General features: G+C 39.9%; 1 protein-coding gene across 1 annotated transcript in view; it reads left to right on the top strand.

Annotated features, from left to right (window-relative positions):
• The window catches only part of lrp1ab (low density lipoprotein receptor-related protein 1Ab), a 194,676-nt gene that overhangs the window by 13,901 nt on the left and 160,168 nt on the right, over positions 1-20,607 (top strand). Inside the window, exon 2 of the mRNA XM_036591878.1 lies at positions 12,590-12,712. Coding sequence (XP_036447771.1) covers positions 12,590-12,712 — 123 coding nt within the window. The remainder of the gene's footprint in view (positions 1-12,589; positions 12,713-20,607) is intronic.

Below are 20,607 nucleotides of genomic sequence, written 5' to 3'. Positions count from 1 at the left end.
CTCCTACGGCTACGTTCAGCCATTTCTTTCAAAATCTCTTGGAACACAGAGGTGTTTAGGATAAGTCTCTTCTAATTTTTGTACAGAAATATCACCCCAAATATTTATTAGGTCTCAGCAGTGCAAAATTATGACGAATGACAAGTTGGATTGACGTAAAATTCGCATGAATTCTGATCTGGCTGTTGACACTATTTACATTAAGATACGCAGAGCATATTTACAGTACAAACCTTGTCAGTGAACTATGAAGGCAAAAAACAAACAAAAAAAACCCCAAAACAAAATATTCGTTCATTAATCGTAATCGAGGTAAAACATTCAATTAATCCTGATATTGATTTGAGGTCATATCGCCCAGCACTGCCAAGTACTGTTATATCAGAGAGAATGTAGGGAAGTAGAAGTACATTTGCTCCTGGAAAATTTGGATCAAAACAAGTAGTTTTAATGGTAATGAAAATGAGAAATAGTGATTAAAAACACACACAGTTCTTTTGTTTTCCTGTGCAGCTCAGCAGGTTTGATAACATGACATGTCATCGCACTCGCTATGCAGAATATAGCAAAACAACAAAGTCCCTGTAGACACACTGAAACCATTTGTAGCATCACTTTTTGAAATAACAGACAGATTCACAAACTACAGTGGCGAAGTACAAAGTAACTAAAAAATAATGGAATTAATTTCCTTGGATGACTCTTTGTTATGGAGGATGTTGGCTTTCTTAGGCGCATTCTGTAATAATTTTAGTAAATGTATTTTGAATAAACTGTTAGCAGCTGTTTTCAGTTTCCAGCCTATGTTTTTTGCCTGGTATGTTCTGAATCAGTTTCGGTTTTGGCTTTGGCGCAGAATTTCCATTTTGGTGCATCATCTGTAATTTTGATAGTTTCCTCCACTGTCAGTGAAGTATTTCCATCACTGTAACAGGTTTCTTAACAGTCCACCTACTCTCAACTTCTATTTGTGCCATCTCTTTGGGCTCCACTGATCTTCCAAACAGCAGAGTGCAGCCATGACAACTGCTCTTCCATCTTCTTTCTTTCTTTCCCTGTCTTTCTCTGTCTTTCCCTTTCTGTTTTTGCATTAGTTGTTACTCTCAGAAGACAGATTCCTCATTTTAAATAATGTTGAGAGGGACACTGAGATATCATTTTGAAAATTCGACTTGAGTGGTGTAATTACAGCTCTGCTTTGGACTCGCAGTGTCAGAGTGCAGGTCGGTGTGGCAGACAGACATTCCGCTTGCTCAGGAGGGGAGGGGAGGAGAAGGAAGGAAAGGAAAGCAGTGCTTCTTGATGAGATCCAGCTCAGATTCTGCACCGCTCTGCGAGCCCCTGCTGCTTTTGAGTGTTTGGAACCTAATACAGCTGTCCTGCATCAAGGCCATCCTTAACCTGACCACAAACCTGCAAGCTGAGATCTTTTACTGTGCATTCTGCTGCCCTTTATGAAGAGTTTGGAGACATTTAAGCAGGAACTCCTAGAACAGTTCCCAGTCCTGGTCTTGGAGTACCCCTGTCCTGTACATTTTTAGTGTTTTCCTGCTTTAACCCACCCACTTTAACTCAGGAAGGGCTTGCTAATTAGTGTAGATCAGGTATGTTAGAGCAGGGAAAGCACTAAAATTTGTAAGGCAGGCCTACTCCAGGCCCACCGTTGGAAATCCACTCTAGTAGAACGTTCTGGAAGTTTTAAGAATGGTTTCTTGTAATGGTTGTGGGCTCCGGAGCCATATTAATATACATATCAGTCCAAACAAAAGCTTGGATCGGTTTCCCCCAGATTCCACATTGGGTTACAAAGGCTTGAAAAAGCCCAGAGTTCCCCTTTATGAGTGCGTATTCTCAAGACAACCGGCAGATGCAATCAATTAGGAGGTGCTGGAATGTGCTGCGGAGGTCTGGTGTTGATTTTGTGGAAGCGGTGTGGGGTATCTGTGGGGAGGGGAGATGGCGGAGGCCGAAAGTGGGTCAGGCTGGTCCCAGCCTGCCTAGCTGTCTCCACTCCCCCCGTCCCTCAGCAGCCAGGGGGAAAGAGAGAGTGACACAGCGGAGGCGACTTTTTGAGTAACTCGCTCACCAGATGAACCCATGTGGCTTTTGTCCTTTTTTTTTCCCTGACCACATCCTCTCTGGTTTCACTCTTAAACGTTTCACTAAATGTCCTGCATGAGTCCTTTTTGGTCTGTTAATTCGGAGAAAAGTGATTTTAGATATGTGACTTAAATGTCACTTGGCATATTAAAACTGAAGTTCTGTAAACTAAGCGTCAGACCGTTAAAAACACACACCTAATTTTGGATTATTAGTGACTTAGCAGTCACTCACTGTGGGGCGGCACGATATTGGCAGAATATTAGGGATGCAGGATTGGCTAGATATATAGATTTGCCTGATATTTCAAACCAATATTTCATGAGGTATTTATTATGTTCTGGAAGATTAGAATGATTAATTGATGCTGGACTACTGTACTAAAACGTCTGCTATATATAGTTTTTTAATGCATTTGTAACCCTATAAAAATTAATGTTAAATTTCTCTGTAATGCTAATCCAGTTAGGTTATGGCCTCAATTTCTACTTTTTGTAAATGTTTATGCATCAGCATTGGCAGAATATCAGCATAGGTCAACAATTTTAATGCATCCTTACAAAATACACTGTAAAAAATGGCTTATCAGATCTACCTAAAAATTACTTTGTGGTAACAAGCCATTAAACTAGTTTTATTCTACTTAAAACATTACATTGATTGAAAGAATCATTCATTTAAAGTATTTATTTAGGTTGAATAAAACTAGTTAATTTACTTGTTACCACATGAAGTAATTTTTTTAGGTAGATCTGATGAGCCATTTTTTACAGTGTAATATTACTGAGTTTATATTGCTATATTTTGCGATTTCAGTATGTCTTGAACAGTTTGTAATGTCGGTTGTGCTTCGGACCCCTTGACCCCTTGAAACCTTCCCAGAGCGGATGAGTATTCAAAGAGAACTCAAAGCTTGGTGAAGGGTGTGTCTTCAGAGGATGTAAATGAATTACCTACTAGTGTCATCATATCTTCATCAGTATATTGTGATTTTGCGTTTGAGACCTAAACATTGTGCCGGACCTTCTTTTTGAGATTGTATGACGTGGTTTGGAAAAACTCCCACTAGGTCCGACCTGATGCCTCTGGCTAGCTATTTCAGGCTTTACAGGGTGACCCTCAGCAGCTCATGGACACCATATTTTAGCATGTATTTTTTTCCTCTTGACTCAGTAATGCTGCTCTTTTTTAGTTTTAACAAAAAGATTCTTGCAGAGTGCAGCTTTAAAAACACACTGGTAAGTCAGTAACATATCATGGCCATTGATTAGGCATCATTAGCATGACTTAAATAATGTACTTTTCTGCTTGTCATGAATAGCTAGTTTTAACAAAACACCCACAGAAACACTCATCTGGAACTGTGATTGGTCAAGATGCTCACCAGCACTGTAGACAGTGTTGTGACTGGTTACAGGACACATTTGCATATTGCAGCCATCGTGATATAAGTCAAAATCAGGATATCATGATTTACAAATGATGTCTTGTGCATCCCTAACTAAGTGCAGATTTGCTGTGACTGCGATAATCTACGTCCAGGACCAACTGTGAGACCACTTATATAATAGAACATCATATAGTCCATAAACTTGGCAAAGAAGTCTTCTTTCATTCCTGTTTGGCGTGTTAGCATTTCAGTCCAGGCCTTAGATATTTTCGGCTTCGCCTGCCCTGACCCACTCTAGCAGACGTGTGAAGTGGCTCCTGCCGTCCAGGTATGCCTTGGACAAATATTTTGACAAATTCTACAGATCGAGCCCAGACCTCACGCCTTCACGGACTGGGAGTTTCCGCTGCAGAGCGGCTGCGCTCATATTTAACATCTTCACAGGACGCTCGGCAGAGTCAAGGGTTCATTCGAGCAGCAAAGCAGTCAGGCCCTGCTGTCCATAAGTGACTGTTCAGACCCAAATTCTGCAGTCTTGGTTTATTTTGTTTATGTCTGGCAGCCCTTATATAGGCTAGTACTTCTCTAGAGTAGGTCTTTGGAGGAGATATTGTTTTATTTTTACAACAGTGTCTCCACTGTGTATTTGGTAGAATATCTTTAATTCCATCTCACAGTCAGATTAGCTTGGAGGGGTATGATTGTGTCTGAGGGAGAGTGAATGACTTTCTTTTTTTTTTAATCTCACTGCTCTGGGAGTTCGCTTCATTAGAGACTGTCCTCTTTCATATGGCACCAATTCCCAACATGCCAGGCTACACTAAGGAGACTCATCCAAGACGTACATGTAAATTAGTACAACTCTCTGGTTCTGCCATTGCTCAGTAAAGACGGTTGTTTTCATGGTGTCGTGTTAAGCTCATTCTTTTGCGTTAATCATTCTTCCAGCTTTAAAGCGCTCTGCCAACTTCTGAAACCAAAACTACACCCTTGCTGACTGAGTACACATGACTACAGATGGAATAGCACTAAATAGAGACCAGGATTTTAGCTGTCTTACAGATCTTAGACCTATTTTGAGCCTGTTGTAAATATGAAAAGCTCCTTCTTGTGCTTTAATCAGTCTTCAGTATTCATTGACTGTACATCACTATAGCCTGAATGATGTTTCTAGCTATTGTCCTGGAGTGTTAGTGTTATTAAAGCAGGCCTGCATCATGCGAGCTGGTAGCTCAGCAGCTAGGCAGCAAGAAGCTTTAGCCAGCTTACCGCTATTGAAATGCTCCTGATGTTTGCTGTTGGTTGCAGTCCCAGAGGGAGAAATAAAGCCCTTTTTCAGTCCGTTCCCGCCTCCCTCGCGCTCCTTCGCCTGAGAAACAGCAAAATGATTTACCGCCCATGTCTATTTTGCACCTCTGAAAAGTTAGCCACGACTTATCTGTGACATTCGTTAGGTCTCCCATGGCTTTAAAAGACACTTCTGAGGAAAAACCTCAGTGTTAGAGCTGGAATTTTTCCTTTTTTGCCACTGCTTTACACTGGTGTGTTGACAGACTATAAATGTAGAATCCAATAGGTTTTATTTAGGCTTTTATTTTATACTTAGTCATGAATGATGTCAGCGGCACTGAGCAGCTGAGTATGTGAAGAGGACAGGGTGTGGGGCCTGCTATCTGTAGAGAGCTTGTTCTGTTATTGTGGTTATTCCCTATACAGTGTTTTATTTTGAGACCCCTCAGATACCATAACCAAAGAGGCAGCATTGTTCATTTTAACAGTGTAAGATCAATTAAATGAGGTAGACTTTAAAGGAATGGTTTGATGAAATATCTAATTAACACAGTTTTCCACTTAATCCAGCTATATTCGTATAGCCAAGACGTGTTTGGTGTCCAAATTTTGCTACTTTAATGTAGAGCTGGAGCTCCAAGTCTGACAAACACTGGAATTAAATAATCACCCAAATTTGTTTGCTCAATATTTCCCAAAGCTTCTCTCAAACTGCATCTAGGCCTTTGTTCAAGCTGCTCTATGTAACATTTTTTGTTAAAATATAAAGAATTAGTGTTATTGAGTCAGGAGGAGAAAAATACACAGTAATGGTATGCATGCACTGCTGCTAGTCACCTAGTAAAGATGAAGATATGTTGACGACAGTAGATAATTCATTTGTATCCTTCTCCAAGTTTTGAGTTCTTTTTTGAATACTCTTTCAATGTGCTCACAATTATCAAATTCATCTGCTTGGGGAACCGGCCTAAAGCACAATTGATGTTAGAAAATGTTCTTCCACATGTTGCTTGCAATTGCACGTTTCCACCAGAGATGTCTCCAGATCTGCAAATCGTACATAGTGTAGCTCTAAGGTCGTGCAGACTGGTTGGGTGTGCAGTATGACTTACTGTGAACTATGAAAAAAAAAAAAACTTCACTGTGTAGCTGAACTCAGAAATCTGGTTTAGACAACTGTTGTGCCAGATTCCGCCTCCTTGGCAGAATATGACTGTTTTTCATGCATGCATGCCACCTATAGTGCCTTAAACCACATTGGGTCTACACAACCTTAATAAAGACATGGATGTAGGTAGTGCAGGGTGAGAGAGGCTTTGAGGATGTATTCATGGAAATGGTTTGGATGACTATTGACTCTGTGTTTATTAGCAGCATTAGACTTGTAGCTCCAGCTGTAAATTAAAGAAGCAACATTTAGGCACCTAACACGTCTTGGCTGATCGACTACTTTGGGAGAAAAAGTGGAAAATTGTACAAATCTCAACTTGTATTTTGAGCACCTCATCTCAGTGAGTAAACTCGGACCGCAGTCTGGACTGGAGGTCAGGCTAGTTTTGCTCCCTGGTGTCTCGCTAAGTGCTGCACCATGTGACCCAGATTGGACAGCAGTCCAGAAGTGCCTGACTGACTGGACCACTCCCTCTGTAACTCTGCTTACCGCCGCTCCTTAACACAGCTTTGGCTCGGTGGGTGTGCACAAGAAAGAGAGAGCTTGTGTGGGTCTGTGTGTGTTTTTGCTCAAGCAGCACGTTCAGTTATCTCTCACACCCTCTCTCTTTTATGTGCGCTTTCCACTTAGCAGCCCGTCCAGTCCCCCTCATGCCACTGAACAGGCTTTGAAGAACAAAGTGGTTTACTAGGGAAAGGCCTTGTTCTGCTCAACCGCTTAAAAATGGACACAATGCAGAACACCCTTTTATTTTTTAAATTTAGCCTGAGTTGCATACAAAACAAGCAGAGACTGCGGACACTTCGCTTTGCTTTTTCTGTCACACAGTCGTCTTAAATGACAGGCTGACTGTGGCTGTTCGTTTTGCTTTGAGCTTTGGTATCATCTCATCATTCACACTCACAGAATGTTTCCACATGAGTATATAACAGAAATGAACACATACCCCAAATGCGTATTTACTCTCTCTCTTATTGGCCTGCTCATGCACGCTCATGCCCCCCCTTACAGTTCAGTGCAGAAGTCAGAAACCACTCTTTTATTTATATATACTGTCTTTTATTTTAATTTTCATTCAAAATGGCCATTATGTACAAGTTATTAATTTTTCAGAAGGCATTGCATAACAGAAAATAAGTGAACATTTTCTTTATTAAAAAATATAGTGAAACAATGATGCAAGACCACCAAAACTCTGACCACAGACAAACAGTACTTAAAGCTTTCATCTTTGACAAAATCAAAGAAAAGAATCAAGCTCCACTCTCGCTTCAGATCTGAAAAAATCCACAGGTGTTTCTGTCCATTCTTCCACTGTGAGAACAGCTCAATGCTAAGGGTCTGAAAAGGTGTGTAGCTGTCAAGAAGTTGCTTAGAAATGAAAATAGAGGTGGGCCCTGCAACTGAGTAGAGGTGCAGATCGGTAGCTATCAACATCCTCATGGAACGGGTTACTTGTTTTTGTTGGTGGCTGTTGAGTCCTGTGGAAAGATGCTGAGACTCCATAATGCTGCATTTGGCTGCTCCATTTAAGGTGGAACAGAAAATTCTAATAAGTTGGTCAACTTCAGCTTCACGTTTTTCCCTCACTCTGGTAACTAACACGTGGTTGATGTCTTCACAAAAAAATGAGCATTTTTGAGGTATTAGTGTAGATATCTGATCCTTGTGGTGAGCAGTGTCAGCACCGTTCGATCAACCACTCTTTGCTCATCATTGTTGTACTCTAACAAACAGTGAGTACGTTTACATGCAGTCAATAATACGATCATAATTGGATTTCGGCAGTTATCCGATCATTCAGATGGTCATATAAAAACTATACTCTGATCTAGAAATCTGATAAATCTGATACGGAGAGCTGGATTTTAGCTCAGTTATCAGATTTCTCAGTGACTGTAAACTCATAAACTGATTTCTTTTGGATTTCTCATTCTGCGCATGCTCGAGAACAGATGCCGGTACCGGAAATAAACAAGCAGCGTTGCCGCGAAATGGCAGCAAAACACTTTTGGAGTGGTGCTGAAACCACGAAATAAAGGATTTGAATATTCTTCATCTTCTAGATGATGTATGTTCATATTTTCAGGTAAAGTGGTGTGATGTTTGGATAAAACAGCAGCGGCATGAAGTTGGAGTTTTACGTTACTTTACTCTCGTTTACTCGTTTTCTCGTTTACTTACTGTGAGTTTATTGGCTGGTTGCAAAGCAGAAATCTGATTACATGCACTTGAGTCAGGCAGTAAACATGTTGATCGGATTACTGACAAAATCTGATTTTCTGCAGTTATCAGATTATTAGGTGCATGTCAATGCACTCATTGTCATTTCAAACAGCTTGGCCATTCAACCATCCATGGTAGGCTAAACAAACCAGTTTTTTCCAGTTCCCTGAGATGCTCAGTGGAGTGTTTTTACGTTGAGGGTTATCGTGTTTAGGAATATGATGGACTGTGTTAAATAGAACTACAGAAACCTTTCCTGGTATTACACCTTTTATTTCATGAAATCTAGATGTATTTGATTCACAGTCCATATTGTCTTGTGAAAATGAATATTTACATGCTTATCATGACATCACTAACATAACCCATCACTTATTTATTGTCAGTTCAGTTCTGTCCTAAGCAGTATTAAATGTATTTTCTTTATTACTTTAGATTGTATGTTTATTTTCATTTTGGTGCATCATTAGCGTAATGTATTGTAGGGGATATTGCAAATGTAATATGTAGCAATGTGGTATCTTGTGCAGCCCTAATATGATCGCAGACACATCCCTTGATCATCATACTATACTTAGAAAGGTAAAATAAGGAGAGGAAGAGGAGAGGAAGGCGGGCAGTGTGATGGGAATGATACCCTGCCTTGATTCACTCTTGTAGGTCACCGTCCCACCACCTCCCCCCTCACTCCCTCTCAGCTCTCTGCTTACAAAGTGTGCGCGGAGGTAGGTCACCCAGCCCTGGAGAGAATTCCAATCAGACACTTAGTGCTGTCCTCTATAGCCCAGTCCTCCTCTGTGGAATGCAGTGCAGTAGAGCGCTATCTGCTCAGTGCAGCAGGAGCACTAGGGATGAAAGTGTCTTCAACAAAGAGGCACATGTAGGATGAGTGAGGGATGCCCCCACAGGAATGATTTGATTTGGCCACTACTACTACTACATTTAGCTATGCAAGGTACTTTTGTCCAGTTTTACGGATACTTAACAGTTCAGTGTAAGTGATGACTTAGACATGCAGTTTACGTACTGCTTATTGGTGGGATTGAAGCTGGGATTGAAATTTCTGGCCACATTAGCCTTGTAGCACCTGTACCAAAATGAAGAAGCAAACATCTTGGTTGATCAACTGTGTTTTGGGTAAGGGGATCACTGGTATGTTCTCCACTGCTAGTGCACTCTGAATTCCTTGCTGTTTGTATGTTCTTGCTAAAAAAAAAAGGTAATTTAAAAGCTCAACAATGTCTCTCAGGAGAAGAAAAGAAAAGGCTTGTGGTCAGTTGTGCGGACTTGTGAGCCACACCTACAGAACACTGACTGCTCTGGCACGAAGCGGCGGTGTTTAGTGGAGGGAAGGCTGGCCCGGCGCGGTTGGGCTGGAGATGGGGTAATTACGGGGCTGGTTCACTCCACATCTCTGAGGGGCAGCTGTGTGGAGTAAAACGACCAGCAGGGATTCGTCGGCCTGCCAGAGCTCCTCCAGCACTGTGGTGCACTTCAACAGTCCTGAATGACTGAGTAGAAATACCGCACTGGTCAGGGGGTGAAAATGCACTGATGCGCTGTGATGGTGTCAGTTCAGCTGTATTGATTTTTGGAACGTTAGACTCAATGATGATCTCTTATCATAATATTCAGTGAAGAATTCAGTTATTTTTGTCCAAAGTTCAAATGGAAAAATAAAAGAAGGCCTATTGTAGGGGTGGGCAATATGACTATTTATTGTTATCAAAATGAATTACATCACAATGCAACACAGTCTACTCGTGGATGTTGTTGGTACTTGAAGAACTCTGACCAATTGCACAAAAAAAACATAATTAATCCTGTTTAATTGGATTTAGTGCAGAGCAGTTTTTTTAAAACATTGAAAAAAAGTTTTCAGACTTACAGTTTTGTACACTTTTTTTCTTACAGTTTTGTAAACTTAACACTCTAAATATTGTTATATGTACTGGTATCATGATGTATTTAGCCACATAACCTCCCCAACTGTATTACATATGTTATATACTATTTTATTAATATTATAGAGGACTAAATAGGAGAAAAAAAAGTTTTCTTAATTATAACAAGATTTTGAGATGGAGAGTAATTTTGGACCACTGCGTCTACTCAATATAAAGCAGGCATTTCCAAAACTGATGTTCAAATACTGACTTTAAAGGAGAGAGAAAATGGGACTCACAACTGTCCAAGCCCTCGTAGACCACCAAAACTGTCCCCTTCAGATACACAGTACTTAAAGCTTTCATCTTTGAGAGAGCTGAAAAAATCCAGCTCCACTCTTGCTTCAGATCTAAAAAGCTCCACAGGTGTTTCTGTCCATCCTTCCACTGTGAGAAGACAACACTGTAAGACTGAAAGGATGTGTAGTTGTGAGAAGCAGAAAATGCAACCAACTTTTACGACTGAACTTTAGAGGTGTGGAAAAATATCCCTGCAGATTTCTTCGAAAAACTGAAAGCAGTTCTCCTGAAAAGAATGGAAGCTGTAATAAAGGGAAAGGATGGACACACTAAATACTATAAATCTATAATAAAGGTGTAATACATTATTGGCTTGTATATTGGCTGTAGTTATGAATCGTGACAAAATTGTGGGGAAAGTTGAGATCTCATGACTGAATACTGTTTAAAAGAACGTAATCAGATCAAACTTGAGATCAGAGATGCCCTCCCCTCGTACTGGTGCGTGGCTGAACAGACGTGCGCTCTGCCACCGCTGCTGGCAGTGAAAAGGCCTCTGTGTGCAGCAGTGGAGAAAACACCTTGCAGCTTCTATAAGAGCAAAGAAATGCACTGTTTATAGGAGGAACAGGAAAATAAGTAAGCGTAAAAAAGTGTGTACGCTGCAATAATCAAGTTAACGTTTCCTGAATCAGGTTCCTCAGCAAGGTCTTCTACACTGATTTGAGTATAAAACGTGTTTGTGAACTTGATCTGACCTTGCGTTTTAGGCCTCTTTCATTAGTGGGGAGTGTTCTGCATATGTTGCAGACACAACATACCTATTTCTCTCAGAATAAAAGCTTATTACATTTAAAAGTTTTGTCATTCAGATATTTAACTTTGAGCTTGACTTGTTTCCTTAAATACCGCCAAAATATCTTTAAATTTAGCTCAGATTATTTCAGTGTGGGATTTCTTTCAACCCTAGATTACAAAGCTTTTGATTAAGTCTAAACATACCTAACCGTTCCTTAGGGCACAGTGCTAAAAAGAACCTGACTGTGTCAATTGTGACTGTTTTCTTTAGGGTGTGGTTATTCTAATATACGGACATGCAATGTTGCCTTAGTGTTTGTTTGTGTAATCACATATTCCAAGGCATGTGTAGTTTAGAAGTTTAAACAGCTGATATTGTGTCTAAGGTGAAAGGGACACTCCAGCCAAAATAAAATATTTAATCGCATACAGTCCTCTGTTGTGTGTGTATATATGCTTACTTGCCTCCTACAGCAGCACTGCAGTAATTTTCAGAGTGCAGTTTTCCAATTTAAAGAGTAGGAAAACCCCTTCTGATGATGTATCTTGAAGATAGGAGAAACTTTCAAAAAAACTGCAGCTGTTTTGTGAATTTTGGGAGTTTTTTTTCACTCCTCTTTTTCATTAGCTGGTGAAAGCAGAAAGAAGGCGCATTGCTAATATTGCCACTAGGAAGCTGAATATCTTATTGCAGCCGTTTAACTGCAGTATTGGTCTTCAAATCATTACTACAATGGAGAGAATGTATTACTCAAATGATAGAAGTTGACTAGTTAGACAAGCAGGATAATGGGGTAAAAGCTAGCAAGGTACTTGTCTAGATCTCATACCTCAGTGTTTTTTTTGTGTGTGTTTTTCTCTGGCTAAAAGGTAAATAACCTGTCTCTTGCACCCAAATGGCTGTGTTTATTAGTCTATAGATCAGAATTGGGTGACACCACAGGGATTCCTAATGGTGGTTTGATGTACTTGTTTAATGCCTGTTGGATGTTATAGTGAGAAAATGTGTACTGTAGTTGTAATGCAGTTATAGTGTAGAAAACATGAAGATGATATTGTGAGCTCTTGAGATATGGCACTACTTAACAAGTCAAATAATATAAACTAATTTTAGACTGGAGTGGAAAAGTGACACTGTATGGAAATATAAAAAAAAGATGACTTTTCTACAGTGTAAAGTGTACAGTTTATCAGTCTGCAGGTCATTTGGTAATATGATTAAAACACTAAATCAACCTCACAATTAGGTATAGATCACTTTTAATACTAGCTATATTAAAAGAATATTAAATGTTAATGTTCTTGTCATTTATAACAAGATATTTTCTTGCTGCCATACTCAAATCCTATTTGTTTAAAAGCATGAACATTCCAGCCTAGTTTTCATTCACCCAGTTCCTGATGTGTGTGCTGTTCTCTATGTTCCAGCTCCGAAGACCTGCAACCCCAAGCAGTTTGCGTGTAAAGACCAGGTGACATGCATTTCCAAAGGCTGGCGCTGTGATGGAGAAAAGGACTGTCCAGACAGCTCGGACGAGTCTCCGGATATCTGTGAGTAATCCGTCTGCTTTCTTATCTCCAAAGTCTAGACTTTTACAGCGTGATGGGTGATGAATGCCGCTGTGAGGATGTGTGTGACTCTGTGAATGGAGAGTTATAGCCATCACTGAGGCCACTGTTATAGAGGACTATAGATTCTATAGTTCCAGGTAGACCAGTTGACCTTTATCAGTTGATAATTGAATTCAGTTTGAACCAACCTTGTACACATACTGGCTACTTTGTCTGGTCATTGTAAAGGAGGAGACCAGTCACTGGTTGAACTATAAATGGAGAAAGCTTGAAATGCTCACCGTGGCGAAGAAAGTCACGTCTTAAATAAAATAAACCAATCAGCTTGCTTTTTAAGCCGCAAGTGGTAAAAGCACCTTCCCTTTGTGGAGATATGTGAATGCGCAAGAGCCAGAACATGCTGAAAAATCACATTACTTGAGCCAAACGCTTCAAACTATTTATGTAGTTTTTCTTATGAGTGATTTCAAATCTATATTTGCAACATTAATTTGGCTTTTAGTTTCAGTTTTATAGGTGCCCCCTTATTTAAAGACATAGCAGCCTTGGCTTGTATAACTAGAAATAACAGCCCGGGTGCATCGCCGAGATGGCCACCAAGTGGACAGACTGTCTTATAATGACTTTGCTAAAATACCCATGGATGCTAGGTTAAATGCCAGGACGTAACTAAAGTAGCTTGTGATTAACATTTGTACGCTTTTTAACTGTTTTCAGCAGAACTTTTAACATTTACAGTTTGAGATGTGAGAAGTTGACCCTGTGAGAATTTCATATCGGCGTCTGACAGTGAACTATTTTTGTTCAATTAAAAAAGACATTTGTGTTATACAGAGGATGGTGTGTGTGTGAGAGAAAGACTGGTTCATAGCACTAATTACATTGCTGTGTTGAGCCTTGCTATAGAGTACACACAGCTCTTTCCAGCCTTATGATTTATGTGAGCTGAACTCACACCCGTTTCCGAGTCTGCAGCAGAGCACAGCGATACTTCTCTTTGGACAGCTCTACATGTCTGCAGGGGTTGTAGCCGCTTCCATACCTACTGTTGGAGAGAGATTTGGGGAGCTGGAAAACAGTTCTAGTTCACTGTTTACAAATCAATATTAATGTAACTGCACTCAACTGTTCTTTGTACCATGTAAACAAAACCATTCTTTGCTTACGTGGGTGTAAAGAATTTCCTCCCTTCTTCAATCAATTACTTAAAAGGCAGTTCCATAAAATGTCAGCATTTCTGCATAATTTATTGTGACGTACAGTCATTCAGAGTGCTTTGGTGCGAAAAAAACAAACAAAAAAGTGTTTTCTTTGGGGACTCTTTTGCCTTACAACTCACTATACACACAGCAACACACAGCTAAACGCCTGTAGAGGATGAAAACCTTTTGAATTTTTTTTCTCTGATGGAGCTTTTAGAGGCATCATTAAATACTTTGGACATTCTTCTCACCAGCACTATGAACAATTTTTGATTCTGTAAGGTGTTTTCAACAGAGCATTTCACATCAAACCTCTCTGAAACACCCTGCTTAAATGCTTAGAAAATTTGGGATAATCAGTCCGGTTCCCCTTTAAGAACTCAGCACGGTTTGAGGCAAGTTTGTGATGATTTAGGCCTGCAGTTTGTAAAGTGCTAATTGGTTAAATTACTTGTTAGCTACTTGTTCCAGTGCAAAACCAAAAAAAGCAAACTCAGACATGCATGTCTTGGCTGATCGACTACATTTGTGGTAAAGGGAAAATTGTGTAAATTAGACTTTTTGCTGAACTGTTTCTTTAAAGTGTGCCTGACAGTGCCTGAGTGGGAAATGCCTCTGTTTTGTGTATCCTCATATAAGACTAACTAAATGCCCTCTCAGTCACCCGTTTCACATAGCTGACCTCATAGAGATCAAAGCAAAGGGTGACTCCCTACGAGCAAAGTTTTTGTCTCCAGCTCTGCCCATCTGCCTGTCAGAAATGGTTCTTAATGTAATTTCCATGCTTTTTATGCAATTTGGTCATACAGACAAAGCGCCTTTTCATTGGGCTGGAGCTGTGGCTTGTTCATTTATCTAGATCGGTTTCTCCCAATTACGCTCGTTAGATTCCCAATCCTCTTTTGTTACCACCACTTTTCCTGAATCAGAATCAAAGAGAAAGGCCTTTGCCAACTGTCATCAGTGGAAATGAGTTTATGGAAATGAGGATTACTCCCATATCTAACATTTATTTTTAGCTCCGTCATAATTTTGCCATTAGATACATTACATTTAATATGACACTCACTGAATTTTAAGTACTGTAGAAGCTGCTGTATGTAGTCAAATGCAACAGGTATGCACACTCATTATGAGGTTTGGTTTGTGCAACAGCATGCCTCAGCATGGACCTGCACTACATGCCAAAAGTGTGGAACCAAGCAGTAATTTTCCCTCTCCCTACAAAATAGCTTACAGTTTGCCAACTGCAGTTATAAACAATAGGGGTGCACAATCAGAATTGGCCAAATGTGTATAAATGTGTAAAAAAAGAGCTTCAGATATTTAAAAATCTAAGGCTAGTTAAAATTGGCCATCAGTCAACTGGTCTGTTGCAGTGATGCCCCTAATATCGTGTCACTACCAGTGGCGTTGTCAGAATTTCTGGGGATCTGGTTACAGATTGAGGGATCTAGTTAGAAGGCATTATCTTGCAGAGAAATCTGGAACATAAATTCGTGACAACCACCAACTAGCCAACTCCATTAAAGCTAAATTGTTCGAAAATTACCCACCAATTACCATAAAAACATTTCTTAATATTAAACATAACATTTTTTTATATCCAAACAGTATCTTGCATTCATCTGGCAAACATTATTTATTGTAACAGCTGACAGCATACCATTTTATACAACACTAGGAGTAGATGTCTGTGGTTGAAAATAACATTCTTGACACTTTTTCACGGAGCTTTTTCTGTACCGTAGTTATGTACTGCTACTTGCTAGGTAAATACCCTACAGGAAGCAGCACAGCTCAGTTCTCATCATTAGGAGAAACAGTAGAGCAGGCTTATACTGTGTTTACATGTTGTATTGTGTTGTTGCCCGACAGTGGCATGCAGATATGAAAATGTAAGCATGGTGATGCCGTCCGCCAAAAAAAATTGTAATGATTTTTATTTGTAATGAAATTTATTTAGGTTAGGGGAAAAAAGTCAGAAATATTCAAGACCTTACATTTTGTAATACTTTCCCTGGCATCTGAGATCGTTATTTTTATTTTTCTAACCATCAGAAAACTGGAGGCCTGTCTTCCGAGTGAGAGGGCTAACTAAGGCCCCCCCAGGCCACCCCGTAGCTACACCCCTGTCCCACACGGGTGCATTTGAAAACACTGTTTATGTAAAATTTTCCATCCAGATTACACAATTTTCATCCAATGTTCCAGCAACGTGTATTTAAATCCTAGTGAGTAACGACAAGCCGAATTAAGGATTGACCAAACTGGCGCTTTATTTTAAGTAGTACAGGCTCAGCTGAAGGCTGCTGAGTGAAACTCAGAGGAGAGACTCTTGTTTAGAGCTGAACTGAACCAGCTCCTGTTTAATGGTGGCAGTCCAGTGGGCAGTTTTGTTCTCTCATATGCAGGACAGCAGAGGGAGGTGCCGTTACTGTATTTGCTTGTTGGAGTGACGGATGCATGAACACTTGTATCACATTTGGCTAAAATGTGTTTACACCTGCATTTTTATGTGGATAATCACTATTTAGAGATACTCCTGATGCTCACGAGTTTATGAACATTTTACTGTCTGTTATCTCTTGGAAATATTAAAGTTTCATGCTTGCTTTCACAAAGTTAGTGCATCTCATGAGACACTGGCTGAAGTTACAAAGCTTAGTTCAGTCCAGCTGTTTAATTGGACAGTGGTGAAGAGGCATCCTGGCTTCACAGTCATGGCGTGGTACCAGTTTAAGAACAGGCACTGTGGATACGTGCATGTGTTCTGTTAGTCTATTCTGTTTAGTCTGTTTAGGGAAGCTGTGCAGTTTAAATCATGAGGGATTCTTCCACAGCTCAGCAGATCCAAATACAGGGATAAGCAGTGGCTGGAATGAGAAGCGGAAATGAAACTGCACCTCCGAAATGTGTCTTTTTTCCAAGTGGAAGTGGAAAGATGAAGTTAGGAGTGAGGAGATTTTTTTTATGTTCCTCCTCCTGGTTTGAAATTGGGCCACAGGCCTTTTATGGGTCATAACGCCAGAAGAACAGAGTTTCTCCACTTGTGTTTTACTAGTTCAAGTTAATTACTAACCAACCATGCCCTCATACCAGCTACACCCCCTCCCCTCTCTGTGTCTCTCTTTCTGTGTCTCTCTGTGTAAATTGGATTTCACAAGGCTTGGCAGTTCCAGCAGCTCTACATGACTGTTGTTTAGATCTTTAAGTAGGTCAATATATCATTAGAAAACAGAAATGAGAGATGAGCAGTGTCTCGCTCATCATTCTGTTTCCTTCTGATTTCATTCTGTCTAACTCTCTTCTTCTCTTTTTCTGTCTCTCGCTATCTTTGTCTCTCTCTTTCACCTTCTGTTTTCTTTCTCTCCCTTTGTGACTTTCTCTTCATCCCCTGTCTTTCTCTGTAGCTCTGTCTCTATCTCTATCTCTTCATCTGTCTTTCTTTGCCACTCTCTCTCTCTCTTTCTCTCTCAGCAGTGGGAGAGAATACACCAATAGGAGAATTTAAAAAATGATTAATGATGTAATCGTCTTTTTTTGTTGTTCATTTTCATTCAAATATTAAAGTACATATTTAAAATGGCTAAATTAGCTGTTAATTTAAACAAATGTCTAGTTAAACAGAAGCATGTGTAGTTAATCAAAGCCTTTAAACAGTGGAATTAAGGAAAAAAAAAAACGTTTCTCTTAGCTAAAAAGCTGCCCTCTAAACAGGTTAGCTCACAAAGTTAAGCTTTTCTTGTGTTCATGAGTTTCATGATGTGTTTCAATGAATGGATTAACTGCTTTTTTTTCTTTTCTTTTCTTAAACGTTTACATTTGTTTTCCTCATTTCAGCGCAATCCAGCGCAATGACTCTGGAAAACGATTGCAGTCAGCTTAAATAATTATGATCATATCAAATAATTGCGATTAAGCGATTATGTAATAGCTGTGACGGGCCTATTCATCAATAAAGTTTATTTATTTTTGCTTTTTTTGTTATTAATCAAGTAATTTATGAGTACGTTTTTGGTTGGCATTATATTGTAATAATTAGTTTTATTGTCGTTCAAATTGCCATCTAATCACTGATTTATAGAGAAGGTCCATTTTAATAGATTTTTTTAAATAGAGTAAATGTGTCAGCTGTGCTGTATTCTGAAAAGTCATTTTCTCATAAATTACATTTCACAGCAGTTTCTTATAAAATACCTTTTCTTTTATTGCCCTGGCCCCAATCCCCCCGTCCCTCTGACTGCTCAGTAGCAGTAGTGAGCCTCACCCCTCTGTATTATTGTCTTGAATCTTAATTGCATGGCTGTTTCCAGACATCTCACCTAAGCTACAATTACTCCCCAACACACACACACACACACACACACACACACACACACACACACAGAGGCCAGGTGAAGCTGCACTGTGACTCAGAGCTGTGTGAATGTATCAGTCCAGCTGCACTGCTTCATTAGCCCTGTCTTCTCTCTCTCTCTCTCTCTCTCTCTCTCTCTCTCTCTCTCTCTCTCTCTCTCTCCCCTCTCTCTCCTCTTTCTCTCTCTTTCCTCTTTCTCTCTCTATTACTCTGTCTTTCTCTATCTGCTTCTCTCTTGCTCTCTCAAGCTCCCTCTAGTTCCGTTTCTCTCTTTTGCTCTGCCCTTTCTCGCTTTTGTTCTTTCTCTCTCGCACTTGCTCTTCTTTCACTTGTTCTTTCTTTCTGTCCCACATGCTCTCTCCATCTCTTTCTTTCTATCTGTCTCACTATAATCCTTCTCTTTTCTCTAACTTTTTTCTCGTGCTCTCTCTTGTATTCTTTCCTTCTTTGTCTTTGTCTTTCTGTCACTCTTTCTTTCTTTCCCTCTCTCTCACGTATGAAGATGTCAGGGGGGAAACTCTTGTGTTGCCAACACTGTACAATGTATGTTGATGATAAATATACAAATTCTCAGAAAGGAAAGAAGTGTTTGTGTGAGTTTAAAAGGTGAGTGTAGTCATTGTTCATCATATATAACTGAAATGATCCGAACATCAATGAGAAGAATAATGCTGTAGTAAGTTGTAAAGCTGTATGTTTCTCTGCAGTGAGGACAATGACTTGGTTTGATGTGTAATTCTGTTCAGCTGCTGCAGGAATAGGAGCTCCGCGTCTGGAACAGAGCGCAGGAATCCGCTGAGACGCTGTAAAAGGGGCTTAGTCAACCCTCTAATTAACTTCTTTTATATATGTGGGTGCGGGTGTTTTAGTATTTTGCCTATGTAAAGGCACTGCAGATCTACTTGTGCCTTCATGTGTGCGTCTTGTTTGTTTATTTGTTTGTTTGTTTTTTGTATACAAGTACTGCAAGGCTATAAATTACTCAGTTCCACTCCAGCAGCCCCACGTTGGCACTGCTTTTACATTTAACCGTTTCCACTTACATTGTCACACTTAAAATGATGTACTTAAAGCGAAATACATGGAACACACCCTTCCTCTTACTCCAGATGTAGTGGATCAACTAAAATGTGTGATGTCTGAAGTTTGCTTCTTTAGTTTTGTGCTTGAGCTATGAGGCTAATGTAGCTAAGTCCTTGTACTTGGGCTGTACGATTCTTGGTTAATTAATGGGAATGAACATTATGGATGTGTACAGTTGGGGTAGCATGCATCCACAACTTCATGGACATTCATAAAAAGTAGGCCTGTATCTTGGCAGTAGGCCACGTTAGTTAAACTTTAGTTAGTCTACTGCACGCTCTCTGTCACTGATCTTCAAATTAGGTGACTGAAAGCTTGTTTTATGCATGGCGTGACAGCAAAATGGAACATGACTGATTAACGCTGCAGGAGTGTCTTGCTTTTAGTGGCATCCAGCTCATGGCAAACAGCAACAATTAGATTTAAAACTTGGGCCGTGGCAATCAAACAACCCTTCCATCATTGTTCACTTGATGTGGAAAGGCATTGCTCGGCTTAGGTCTTGCTGACAGATTGCTATCAATTTATCAGGGTAAATAAGTAGTTTTTGAGCACAGAATAGCGCAATATGGTGTCCTACAAAGCTCTGTTTTAGGGCCCTTAGTGTTCTCCTTTCATTAACAGCCCTTTCACTTTCAGAGTTTTATCTTTCACTTTTATGCTAGTGATGCAGATTCGTTGACACAGTTACACAGAATGGAAGACTGCGTTAAAGACATAAAAGCCTGGAACTTTCTCCTGCTAAACTCCAATAAAACAGATTACTCTTGGGTCCTACGTCCACTTAGAATACGTTTGCGGACTTGTCATTGCAACCAGAAGCTACAGTTAAAGATCTTGGTGGTACATTGGATGCTAGTTTCTCATTTGTGTGCACATCAGTAATATCGCTTAGAAAGGATTGTATTACTTGCGAAATGTAACCTAATTTAGAGACATGCTCACCCTACAGAATGCTATGAAATTTAACTGCTAGATAAGACTGCTATAATGTGCCACTGTCTGGTTGCCCTGCTGTCTTTCTAAATTGACTCCATATAGTTCAGAATGCAGAAGCCCGTGTGCTCACCAGGAAAAATTTTGAGCATATTACTTTGGTCTTATTCAGTTTACACACTTCAGCTCTATGAATGTGTTGCTTATGACCTTTAAAACCGAGGTGGCCTAGATTCAGCATATATTACTGATCTGTTGAAATAAAATGTTCTAGCCTGTCAAGACCACTTCAC

This window comes from Colossoma macropomum, unplaced genomic scaffold (assembly GCF_904425465.1).
Source record: "Colossoma macropomum unplaced genomic scaffold, Colossoma_macropomum, whole genome shotgun sequence".
Lineage (NCBI taxonomy): Eukaryota > Metazoa > Chordata > Actinopteri > Characiformes > Serrasalmidae > Colossoma > Colossoma macropomum.
Note: the sequence above shows the minus strand (reverse complement) of the source record. Positions and strands in the feature narration are given on the sequence as shown.